We start from the raw sequence: 13,644 nt of genomic DNA, 5'->3' as shown, positions 1-13,644 counted from the left end.
AACCCATGTTTGGTTCCCGACCCATAGACTGGGAATCCCTGTCCTAAGCTATGTCTACATGAGAAGCCTCTATCAACACAAGTCATTGTCAGAAGGGATTTTGCAGTAAAACTTCCGCCAACAGATTGCGCCTATACATAAAAGCAGATCAAAAGACCAATCTGCTCTGTCAACAGAGAGCAGCCAGACTGCCCAACCCTCTCTCAACAGAATGGTTGACTGGAAGCTCTGCAAAGAAGTCTGCCTAGGGAACTGGAAGCCCTGTCTGTGGACAAAAGGGCCCCAGAGCATCTACGGGGCCGTCTTGTCATCAGAACGCTGTCAAGAGAGGCATTATACCTGAAGGGGGAAGGTATAACGCTGCTGGCAGATGTCAAAGACATTTTGCATGCAGATACTCTGCATTCTTTTCTGACAAAAGCCCAGTTTTTCTGGAAAAAGCCTCTTGTGTAGACATAGCCCTACTGGGCTAGTGAACTGGATGGGCTACAATTTAATAAACTAATTTAGTTACAGAATAAAAATATTGAAAACTCAATAGCCATAGCCGCTTATCTAAGGAAGAGTCAGCTCTCTGGTATTTAAATTAGAATAAGTATTTGCTGACATTGTATATAAGCAATACCTCAGATATTGTTCTAATGGAAATCTGAAGTAAAATGTCACTAGACCTCCTCTCTGAGCTAACAGAGAGCACCCTGCAAAAAATTCTCCAACTCAGAGGTGTAGAAGGAAGAGGTGTTGATTTTTGCTGCTCCACATCATTTCTGAACTCCAAGGACTGTCATAGTTGTCAGTTTTGCAGAAAGCTGACAATCTTATTCTTTCAGGAGCGCACACAGAGAAATGAAACTAAATATTAATTGAAGGGAGAAATCCACACAATTGCACCAAGACTGGCCTAATACTGTCAGTTCCTTGGAGGTGATTGCTCCCTTGGCATGTATCCTGAACTAGAAAAGAATAAATAAAGCTTTCCCAGATGTTGGTTGAACAACTCCTCTTAAAAATACAACTAGCAGAAAACTCCAAATTGTACGGAATATGGCCTTTTGTTTTGCAAAAAAGAGGAGGCACAATAAAATAAAAGTTTCCTATCAGTATTTTGTTTACAAAAATTGCTGCTGTTGCAGCTTGTCTAGCACAGGCATGGAAATCAAAAAACATTGCAGAATGCAGACAAACAGAAGTTATGCCTCCAAGCCAGACACTTTGGGGACAGAGCCACTCGAGAAACTAGATATTATTCTTTAGAAAGGATTTCTGCATTCCATTTCCCTGTAGGCAGGAGAGAATCAGTGATTATTTTTCCATTATGAAGAGAGAAATAGACATGAAGGAAGACTCCACAGTGATAGACAATGGGTAAGAATGTGCAACTGTGGTCAAGAAAAAACAAGGTGTATTTAGAAGGTAGACGTTATAAAACAAACTGAAATTAAAAAAAAAAGAGACTGTTAAATTGTAAAGTATGTGATGAAACTTGTTAAAGTGGTCAAGATGGATATTTTAAATTTGTAACTTTATAGCTACATGTACACGTGAAGCCTACATCGAAGTAGCTTATTTCGATGTAGCGACATCGAAATAGGCTATTTCGATGAATAAAGTCTACACGTCCTCCAGGGCTGGCAACGTCAACGTTCAACATCGACATTGCGCAGCACCACATCGAAATAGGCGCAGCAAGGGAACGTCTACACACCAAAGTAGCACACATCGAAATAAGGGTGCCAGGAACAGCTGCAGACAGGGTCACGGGGCGGACTCAACAGCAAGCCGCTCCCTTAAAGGGCCCCTCCCAGACACAGTTGCACTAAACAACACAAGATCCACAGAGCCGACAACTGGTTGCAGACCCTGTGCATGCAGCATGGATCCCCAGCTGCAGCAGCAGCAGCCAGAAGCCCTGGGCTAAGGGGCTGCTGCACACGGTGACCACAGAGCCCCGCCGGGGCTGGAGAGAGAACGTCTCTCAACCCCTCAGCTGATGGCTGCCATGGCGGACCCCGCTATTTCGATGCTGCGGGACGCGGATCGTCTACACGTGCCCTACTTCGACGTTCAACTTCGAAGTAGGGCACTATTCCCATCCCCTCAGGGGGTTAGCGGCTTCGACGTCTCGCCACCTAACGTCGATGTTAACGTCGAAATAGCGCCCAACACGTGTAGCCGTGACGGGCGCTATTTCGAAGTTAGTGCCGCTACTTCGAAGTAGCGTGCACGTGTAGATACGGCTTATATGTCTTATCCCAGCCCCAAAAGATATCAAAGAAGGACCAGGAAAGTATTGTAGAAAGTATCCAGCACCAGAAGACTATGGAACACGTACACAACCATATGTACAGTAGACCACTGACTTACATGGGGACTGTGTTCTCACAACCCCCTAAGTCAAGTTTCCAATGCAACTCGGGGGAGCCAGGAAACTGACAAGGGCACCAACCCTAGTCAGTTTCCTGGCTCCAGCGAGTGGAGGGGAGCCGGGGACCAGGCAGCAGGGAAAACCTCTCCTGTTAGTGGCAGCAGCCCAGTCACTGATGCTCCAAAAGGAGGTGTTTCCCCTCTCCTACCAGGGTTGGCAGTTGCTTTAATCTGAGACACGCAATCTCAGGGGTTTACTGTAATAAAATAAAAATATAAAGAAGACAAAAAAAGTGGTAAAATGTCATTGTGGACAGAAACACTTGGAATAAACCAAGGTGTCCAATTTGTACAAATATCAGTTACTTTTTAAACGTGAAATTATACTTCATCATAGGAAGAGTATCTTTACCCACAGCTCATTCAAAGCAGAATTATGAAAAGAAAAACAGAAAATACGTCTACTCATAATGTGCTATCTTTGCTTAAGTGTTTAAACACAACAAAGCTCCAGGATTTCCAGCAAATAGATAGATTTAGTGAACCTATTGCAAAGCAAAACAGTTTGGATCCTAATTTTGTAAAGTTAAATTCAAATTATATTCTCACTAGTATTGCTCGGGCCCTTAACTTTTGGGGGGGAGTGTGGGCTGGGTTGGGGTGGGTGGGATATGTACGGTCTGATAATCAAGCTTGTACTGTAGTAGATTAAAGAAGAAAAAAGCTTAGTAGCTTTTTAAAAGGATTAGTCTGTGCACAACTTTAGCTTCATATGCATTGCTTCTGTATTTTGAATTTCACGATAGATATATTATTTCCATTCATTTGGCAGTGCAATGAGACAAAAAAAGGAATCTCTCTTAGAGCCATAAAGATCATCCAGTATGAGATTCTAACCAGTGTTTTGAGAACCAATTATTTTAACAGGGTGATCAAAGCAGTAGTTGTGTTGCAGGGGTTTGGGGGGGTGCTAAACTGAACACATACTTAAATGTATGTTTGTATATTCCATTGTTGGACAATATTTTTCCCCAGAGTAACATAGGCCAATAATCTTCCAGTGGTTTTACAGAGAAAATTCAACTTTAATGGAAAATTCATAGTGTATCTTAGAGTGCTGCCTAATGTGTGGGAGCATATTCACTCCAGTTGAACAAGATGCTTTCAAGAAGAGCTCTCTAGGGAACAATTTTCATTATAGTTAGTTAAAACTTCTTTTTCTTTTGGAGGAAGTGTCAGGTACTGCAGCTGGATCCTGCAGTAGCAAACACCTGGTCCCCATCTGGGAAGGCCCATCTGTTCCCTTCCCCCAAAACACATTTTCAAGTTGGCAATGAATATTATTTCTAAAACTAGAGACTTAATACCTAAGAGACTTGGTAAACCCGTCTGCTCAAAGATAAAGTTTACATATTATTCTGAAGGTGGACGTGGTTGCACAGGTAGAAGTACCTTAAAAAAAAAATCTGTCCTTGTCCTCTACTTTAAGAGCCCTGGGAATAGTATACTAAAAGAGCCCTGTAAGTTTCAGGATGTGGTCTAAAACCTCTCATTGGGCAGGAATTTCTTATGAGAGAAAAAGAACTGGAGCCTTGAAAAAAATAAGAGGTCCTAAAAACAGAATGGGGGAAGAGTATTACATACTTCATTTTTCTTTACATATGAGAAATATCTACAAAATGTGCCCAAACAGGATTTTGACTGGCTCAGAATGTTTGCATAAAAACAAGAAGATTTTAATGCCCAAAAATCACACTGGCCAGAGAGGTTTAACTTATGCTTGGTGAACTGTTAGGCACATAAAAGTATTGGAAGTTTCTAAACAGAATTTATTTCTTGGACCATGATTCTGACAGAATGAATTTGGATTTAACTGAGCAACTGGGTCTTAATTAGGAGAGGCTTACTCCCAGGTATGTCACAAAATACCTATCTCCATGTAACAGAAAGTTGCTTTGACACCATTCTTTTTGTTCGGCTTGGTGCATGCTCACATGTTATATCAGCAATTCTGTATCAGGATGAATATCAGCTGGGATTACTTTTTCTAACAAACTACCTGGAAATGTTTTCCACTCCAAGATGCAGGAAACTACTCCTTTTATTAAAGTTTTTTAAGAAATACTTTCATTGGGTTATTTCTTTCCTCTTTCCTACTGCTTCTTTGATAGCCATGGACTTGATTTTTATCCATATAAAATACCATTCACTACAAAACCCACAGCTACACAATGATGCTTTAAAATAATCAACATTTTTCAAAATGTTTCCTGTTTAAAGAGAGTCAGAGATTAGTGCTGCTTTGGCTAATTCCATGATATGCTGACTGTACCAATGCCAGTAAGTACTGCAAGTCTACCAAGCTGTTCATTCTGTTTCTCTTTACTATGTGGGAAACAGTAACAAAAGTGCTGAACAGCTGATGTTTTGATGATGGTGCACTACAGATGAAGCATGCAGTGCTATTGTAATTTTCCACCAAAACATATCAAAAACATGGAAGCAGAAAAGAAGCTCGCTAAGAGGAACGGAAGCAAAGGCATACAAGGAATGTGAGCATTAGACACAACAGGCTGACAAATAGCAACACAGTAAAGTGGAGATGAATCTAAAATAACTGCCCTGCAGAGCTGGACTACAGCAAATTTAGCATTGTTTTGAACATGAAGTTGAATTAAAACTAAATGTTTCATTTTAATCAGTCTAACCAGAGTGTAGGTGCTGACTCCAAACAGCAACAAAACTTCAAATATAAAATTACCAACCTAATGTAGCTTTCATATTGCATGGTTTATAAACTGGCAATTCAGCTTTGGAATGGACAGCAGTAATTATTTTGCAATTTATTAATTTAATAATTTATTATATCAATAGTAATTTATAAATTTAGTAATTTATTATATCAATACTCTTACATTTAAAGAGGGAAATAATTTTAACTGAGAGCTACGAGACACATTTCATGTAGGTAGACTATAACTAGTTTAAACTGGCCAGCTTTGTACACTCGATTCAGACGCCAGTTCTGTACAGCAGACCCCCGAGTTATGCAAGGGTTGTGCTCCTGCGCACCCTCACATAACTCAAATTTCATGCAAGACAGAGGGAGCTGGGAACCAGGCAGCAGCTTGGCTCCCGGCTCACCTGAGCTTTCCCAAGCCAGGAAACTGACCAGTGCACCAGCGCTAGTCAGTTCCCTGGCTCCCATATAGTGGCAGGGGGCCAGGAAAGAGGTGGCAGCTGCACAGCTCATGGCTGGTCAGTTTCCCAGGTCCCGCAAGCGGCAAGGCAAAGGGAACCAGTTTCCCCACTCCCCCATGGCACTGTCCCCGCAACATCCCTCTCTCGCACAAACACAAGATATGTGCATTTGAAATGTGTGTATCTTGGGGATTATTGTAATGTAAATGTATATTTGACTGTAGCTGAAAATCTAAATTGATTTCTGCTGTATTTAATGTAGACGCCATTTTTACTCAGCCTAGCAGTAAATATGCAAAAGAATGCCCAAGTATTAAAAAAATTAGTATGTACTTTTCCTTTTTTACAATTTCATGCTTTTGTAAGTTTCTTAAGGCCAATTTTTAATATGGAAATAAGCATAACACTTGTAAAAAGTAATCTACACCACAGATTTAGAATATAAAACAAAAGAAAAAATGAAGAAGTCTGAGTGTATAAGAGGATTATTTGGCACAAAAAATCAAATCAGTAGTGATCTGCATTAAAACACACAATTAAACCAATTAACATGCTGTCTTGAGTTCTTCATTACATCCATGAAATAATTCTAAAAATAAAATTAAGCAAAGCAAGAAAGTCTAACCACAAATCCTTCTTTTAAAATAAAATACTGTTTCAAGTACAAATAACTAAAGACAGTGTCTTGAAGAAAATCTTTAATCTTTTGAGGAAGGGGGAGGTTCAGTTACCAAAAAGAGATCAATTTACCCAAAGAAAGCTACTGCTGTTGCTGAATTTACATCATATTTGTGAAATTGCTGCTCAAAGTACTTTTTATGGCTTAAATGAGAAGTCTGGAAGACAGGGGTTTAAAACAGAAGTATTAACTGACCCTTAACTATACCAATGTGAATGTGACATTGTAATGAACTCACTTCATTTACCAAAAACAAACATGCATTCGTTGACTCATGCTGCAATGAAAGCATACTGTACTCCTTGCTGCCTTTCTACAGAGAAAGATCTCTTTATACAAGGCTCGCTGCCTTACCTCTATGTCGCAGCTGTATTCGGTGCCATCCAGGAGCATCACTTTGCATGGCACAGTTTTAATCTTCTTGGTAGCTTTCTGAGGCACTATTTCCATTTTGATTTCTGCTGTCTGTACCTCCTTGGTCTCTCTCGTGTCCTCTGCTTTTTGTTTTTCTTCCTCTTCATCAGCAACTTTATCTGCTTCAATCTCTTTATTGTCTTCTTTCGCAGGCTATAAGAAAGATGTAGTTTAATACATTAACAAGTCAAAAACCCTTTTGGGATGGCACTGAAAGAAAATTCTTTTTTTTTTCCCTGTACATCAGTAATAAATTATTGTTATAGGTACCCATTAAGATTGTACTCCCAGTTGGTGCAGTTGGAGATGTACCATATAGTTTTAAGGTTTCCCCTCTGGGAAAAGATACTGAAAAATATTTTTTTCATCCTGAAGGTCACTACCTTGCTGTTAATATTTTAGCACAGACAACCAATGTCCTGACTGAAATCAAAATAAGTTAAGCAACTCAATACAGAATGAGAAACTGCATAAAACCAGGACAACATTTAAGAAAAACCTTCAGCCAGAAGTGATAAAGACTTGAATTTAAGGACCGATGTTTGACACATCTGAAGGCAAGACTTTGGAGCACTGCAGAGGAGAGGCACACAAACAACATAGGATTTGCCTTGTATTTATACACGAGAACTATAGGTGATGCATAGGGGGTGTTAACAGGAGGCCACACTCACCCATCCCTCAGTGTTGCCTGTTCCCCCCACACTCATCATCGCTGCCATACTGTGCCGCTTCCAATGAGTGCAGGGGCATCCCAGGGAGCAACTGAGCATGAGAGCAGCATGAGCTTCCCACCTTGTGCTACTCCTAGATCAGACTGTTTGGGACAGGGGGGGAGGGGAAGGACTGCCACACACGCACCAGAAGTGGCAGGCAGGGGTGGGGCAGGGGTGAAGCCTGAGCAGAGTAGAGGCAGGAGAATGGGGCTGGTGCTCTTCTTGCAATCCCCGCAGTGGTTGTCTCTGACCAGAGCCATCAGCCTTTTTTATATCAACAACCAGGCAGCAAGAGATAAAAAGACAGCATCCATAATGCGTAGCCTTGAGAGAAAGAAAGCAGGACATAGAACAACTGAGAGCCTGAGGACTCAGAAATAAGATAAGGAATGGGTTGTTTCAGTCACTAAGGGTACATCTGCACAGAAAAACAAAAACAAAGGAACTTCACAGCAGTGAGTCTCAGAGCCCAGGTCAACAGACAGTCTCACAGCACTTGTATTCCAGGGCTAAAAATAGCTGTATGTGTACACTGAATCTTAGACTCTAGCCCAGTGGTGTCCAATAGCAATTCGAGGATCGCCACACTTGTGGTTGTCGTCTTTAAAAGTTTGTCATTTCTCACTTTGCCATGGGATGCTCAACCCTTTCCTCTGCTGCACATCCTGCCCCACTCCACCTCTTCCCTCAAACCTCTACCCCAGCCCTCCCCGGACTGTCCCCTTCCCTTCGCCTCCCCTCTCCCTTGCAGCATTTCAAGTGTGTCATGAACTGGCTGCTTTGCACCTTATTCCTGCCCCGCTCCGTGCCTCCCACTGCCTGAATGCTACAAATCAGCTGTTTCATAGTACTCCATAAATCCTGGGAGAGAGGAGGAAGAGTAGATAAAAGTGCCCTCCAAGAGGCACGGGGAGAGGGGAGATAGAGGGTTTGTGTGGGCCACAAACAGAACCTTGATGCACTGCATGTGACCTGTGGGCCACAGGCTGCCCGCCCATGGCTCTAACCTGACCCAGAATATCCTTGTGCAAGTACTATGAACCCTGTCTGAAGAACTGGTCTCTGAGACTTACTGCTTTTCTTTTTTTGGGGGGCAGGCAGGGGAGGGAATGCTGTGTAAACATCCCTCAGTAGCACTAAAGTCAGCTCAAGCAGAAAAACTATATGAAAGTACAAACAGTGAGCCATATAAGTCCCGTGTACTATTTAAATAAACACCATGGACTTCAGAGGAGTTACATAAGCAATAAATCTGATCCACTGATATTCATTAATTTATTATCTTTCCACACAGACCTGTGTGTCGGCACTGCTCACAGAATGCTTCTCCTCCTCCTTGTCATCTGATTTAGCCTCCTGTTGACTCTCAACTGTTGCTTCTTCCAAGTTTCCTCTGGGCTGAGCCATCTCCTCTGGAAGCTGACATTCCTTCTCCTCCACTATCTGTCCTTCTACAGGTTTTTTCTTCGCTTCATCTTTGGGCTCTGCCAAGCTATATGATTTTTGTTTCTTAAGCCATGGGGGGATAAAGCGAGAGATTCCCTTGCTTTGAGATAGATCTTTTTCCTTCTTCTGACTACTTGGGCTGCTTTGGGTAGCTAGCACTGGAGAAGGAGAACTTTGTGGCTCTTCAGAGGGTGTCTTTTCAGACTTTTGATTTTCATGACTTTCTGTTGCTTCCTCGTGTTTTTCCTTGGCTGCATCCACCTCAATCTGCTCAGATTCCTTTTTTACTTCAGTCTCTGGGCCCACTTCAGTCGTCATTGTCACGGGTTATGCTAAAAGTGCAACAATAAAATATTATTAAACATCATCTCAACATTACAAATTCTGGTTTTCAACACAATCAAGAGAAATGATCTGAAAATTAAGGTACCATAGATCAGTACTCTTATGGTAAAAGACTGCTTTAATCCATCCTATTTAAAATCTTCAACCAAAAATAAAAATAGTAACAAACTAAAATCTAGTGCCACATTAGACATCAAGGCCACATCTACACGGCCTGATCTTCAGCTCCACTGCCAGCAGAGCTATGCTAAGCAGGTTTCTGGATACTCACACATCTAATTAGCATAGCCACAAGAGATTTCACTCTTGCCAGAGGGGTCTGCGGGCAGCAGAGAGACTATGTGGATGTGCCTCTGCCAGCTAAACCCGCCTCTGTTGCCAGTTCCTTATCGCTGAATTTTTTTTAGGCATAAGAGACTGGTGACAGAGCAGGGGGTTAGCTGTCAGAGGCACATCCACACGTACCGTTTACCACTGGCAGACCCCTCTGCCGAGAGCGAAATCTCGCATGACTATGCTAATTAGCCACTTGAGTACGCAAATTGGAAGCCATTTGCAATTTCCAGAAACCATACCCAGCATAGCTCTGCTGGCTGCAGAGCTGAAGAGTGGGCTGTGTAGACCTGGCACAAGAGATATTCAATGCTTGGAAAAGTGGCAGGAGTGCTCCATGGGTCATGGAAGAAACAGTGAAATACACTTGCTACAATATAGTTAATAGATTATGTAGATTAAAGATAGGAGATTGAAAGTTGCTTGATGCCCACTCTTTTCCTGCAGGCTTTTCAAAGCAGTCTAATGAGGTTCAAATTTCAGGAGAAGTTCGGAATCTACCTCTCCTGGGCTTGTTTGTAAATCCCAGCCACACACTGACATCCTGGCCTCATTTAAGTCAATTGAAGAAGTTTTGCCCTTGACTTGAGTGGAAAAGGGTTTTATCCTACAGTGCTTAAACCATTTTTGTGCATTTTTAACCTAATAAAAACAGTATTTATGGAAAATTAAAGTGAAGAGTTCTCTCTATTCTTTTGTGCTTTTCGGATGTAAATTACCAACCCCATCACTGTTCACACGCTGCATTCTAATTAACTTAAAGGAAAATATTAAAGGGTATTTTAACTGGAAGAGCTGCATCATCTCTTTATTAAAAATTAGTTTCATTACTTGTACAAAAGAAGGCACATGCAGAATGCTAGCAATGAAAACCATGTGCTTAACAGCTGCATACTAATAGCTATTAGTGGACAGGCAACTTTCGTAAATTACGTATTTTAATCTGAAAAACAAACTTGAACTTGGCAGGATAGTAATAAAAAATTCCTGACTTCCTGAAACAAATTGAACACAGGAGCAGAAAAAGTGAAGTTCACCCGTACTTAGCAGTATTTCGAATTTATGAGCTATTTTTTGAAGTACCTAAGGCGTCATAAAAATGTCTTCAATCAATGTTGAATCAAGTCTGGTCTCTGAAGCACACATGTACAGAAAGCCCAGAACAGGATACTTTAAATCTTCACATTTATATTTTCCCAGCCCAACCCCCTCTTAAAACCATAGGAGAAATATTGGCATAGCTCGATGGCCCGAAGGTCTTCAGAATGCAACAGAATTAATTCTAACCACGGGCTTCAGAAGGGCATCCCACCAAGAACTGGATGCCCTCATCTGCCTTTTTTAAAAACAGTGGACTGTTCGTTCAAACCCCTGACTGATCTGCACAAATGCTAACCACACAAAAAGTGTAGAAGTCTCCACACTAATTAAAATGTAGCAACATTGAAGTCATGCATGCCATCTTAAATTGCATAAATGCCATCTTACATTGCACTCAGAGACTAGCTGGAAACCAGCGCAGATGACAAAGAACTAAGGTATTTTAGTCTTGGCACAGAGAACCAAGTGAGCTGCCACTTTCTGCAGCAGCTGAAGTTTCCAAATAGAATTTGTCTAACCCCAAATGGAGCGAATACAGTCCCCCAGACTGAGGTGACAAAGATAGAGATAACAAATGAGAGCTGTATCTACCTTAGAGATCATAAATCTTCTTATCAAATGCAGACAGCCACTGCTGGTACTTGGGTATCCAAAAGCAGCACTTGACACCCTTATTTAACACAGTTAACATAACTCATTTTCACTGACAGGCTCCAAGGATACACAGGGTTCAGTTTTAAATAAGCTACTCATTACTACAATCATGCTGAGAGACCAGGCACGACTAGTGGCAAGAGAATGGAGGTCAGTCAAAGCACTATATGTTTGGAGCTGAGATCCACCCCGCCATCAAAAGTAGAACCAAATAAGCCAAGGACTCCTCCTGCAATAAGAAACTGAGTAAGTGAGACGTTAAGAATGTTAACTGATAATATCAGACCTAGAGTTACATAAAGACGACTTTTGATTTAAGGTCAGTTTTACACTTATTTTCACCAGTTACAAAAATTAAAGGAAAAAAATGTCATATTTAACCGATATCTACTGGCACTGAATGCTGCTTTTAAGTAACTGTCTCATTTCAAAATCAATGCAGAATTTAATTTGTGATGGAAAATATGGGCAATATTTTTCCTGAAACTAGTTTCTAAACAAACCTATGACTTGAGGAAACGCCTGGATTTAAAGTAAATTATGTCAAATATGAAATGCTAGCTATACATGTGCTACAATCTGAGAAATCAATCCTTTGGGAAACATTTGGGTACAAATAGGCAACAAATTTCTATATGATTGCCAATAATTAAATACTGGTATAGATAAATCAAAGTTGCCTTCTACTCTGAGAGCACAGATCACACACATGAATTCAGCATGACTGAGTCATGAGCTTTCACATTGGGGATTCATGACTAAGACAATGCTTATAATCAGGAATTTCTCTGTACAGGGATATATCAGCAGCAGAAGCAGCACAAGAGGCTCTGGACAGCAGGATTTCAATGCCAAGAGGGGAGCCAGACATGGGATCTGCAACTGGTAAAGAGACCCAGAAGTCAGAACAGCATTCATTCCCACCCAGAGCCAAGGGGCTCAGCAGCAGATGGGATTCAGTTGCTGAATTTCCTCAAACAGACTGTTGTCCATTCAGAGCACAGGACCAGACCAGAGTGCATAAGTTGTCTTTTCAATCGCCACCCCCGTCACCCCGCAAAATAAGCATAAGGAGGCTTACTATCATTACCACAACTCCCACTCCTATAACAGCATTGGTCATGGCTCATCAGTGATTGTCCCCAATCAACCAGTTATCTCCACCCCATTGATCATGTGCAGATGCTTCAGTCTACAGAAAGCCCTGTCCAGTCCAATCTTATGTTGTCAATGCATCTTCTCTTGTTTACCTCTTCTCCTCTTCCCCTGTACCGTCGCTGGAACAATGACCTTGGATAGGCCAGATGAGCTTGTTATATGGCCATATCACTTCAGCTTGCACTTCTCCGGTCGTCAAGAGGTCTTTATATGACCCAGTACATTGGATGATAATGTTGTAGACCTCTTCATTACTGACAAGGCCGGAATATATACACTTTACGATACAAGCCTCCAGAATAAACAAACAAACAAACAAATAAATAAAATTCAGTCAAAAAGAAGATTAACCCTTTAGGGAAGATAAACTAACTACATATTCAGACATTGACTGTTTCTTTCACCAAAATATCCAGGTACTGTAAGGGGGCCCCGAAAAAAACTGTTGCCCTGGGAGAAATGTATTGGGTAGCCATGACATTAATTTTTTGTGTGGTAACTTTTGAAGTGTTCTTTCTTCCAGCATTGCTAGAATGGAAGCCAGATTTTTTTTTAAAAGAAATAAAAAGGACCCCTTTTTGTTTTCAAGTTCAGTATGCCACTTTTTCCACTGTATACTGTATATCTTTGTCATTCAACCTTTGCCCAGTTAGACTGTCTTTTTTCAAGGGCCTACTGCAAATCATTGCGCTTCCTTTGATCCTGTATCTGAGCTCATAATTGTAGGAGAAAGGATACTACAGTACCCTATGAGAGAGGCGGAGCTGAGATGCAGAAGAATCTACTTCCCAAGGGTGATTTTGGGACTGCTCTACTACATATAGAGGAAGAAAAGCACTACTTCTATGCTTACGTATACATTTCTGTTTTTCAACTAATAAGGTCCACAGGTCCATTTTCCTGGGTATTTCAGCCTGCTTGCAGTTTGGAGAGGAGGCAGTTATTGGCAGCAGAGGACCATCTGATCTCCCAAGCACCTTGTCTCTCAAAGGTAACTTCCACAGCCATAAGAATCCAAATCTGATTGCATTATATATAATTTGACGGAAAAGCCCATCTACTGCAGAGAATATAAATTCTACCAAACAAGGAACCCAAAACACTGAATGACAAGTTACACCCACTGGAGCTGCTCCAGTGGCACCAGGTGGCTTAAACTTGATTAAAGGAAGTTTTCAGGGTATTTTTAGGTCCACGGATCCACTGCAATGAGATTTTCAAGGAAGTGTAAAT

The 13,644-nt window shown here is 41.3% G+C and overlaps 1 protein-coding gene across 17 annotated transcripts in view; it reads right to left on the bottom strand.

Moving 5' to 3' along the window:
* Window positions 1-13,644, bottom strand: part of EPB41L2 (erythrocyte membrane protein band 4.1 like 2) — a 213,675-nt gene that overhangs the window by 115,770 nt on the left and 84,261 nt on the right. For all 17 annotated transcript variants that reach the window (XM_074990571.1, XM_074990572.1, XM_074990586.1 and 14 more), the window contains exons 2-3: window positions 8,671-9,152; window positions 6,599-6,811 (exon numbers count right to left, since the gene is read on the bottom strand). In XM_074990571.1, coding sequence (XP_074846672.1) covers window positions 6,599-6,811; window positions 8,671-9,138 — 681 coding nt within the window. In that variant the 5' untranslated portion in view covers window positions 9,139-9,152. The remainder of the gene's footprint in view (window positions 1-6,598; window positions 6,812-8,670; window positions 9,153-13,644) is intronic.

This window comes from Carettochelys insculpta, chromosome 3 (genome assembly GCF_033958435.1).
Source record: "Carettochelys insculpta isolate YL-2023 chromosome 3, ASM3395843v1, whole genome shotgun sequence".
Classification (NCBI taxonomy): domain Eukaryota; kingdom Metazoa; phylum Chordata; order Testudines; family Carettochelyidae; genus Carettochelys; species Carettochelys insculpta.
Note: the sequence above shows the minus strand (reverse complement) of the source record. Positions and strands in the feature narration are given on the sequence as shown.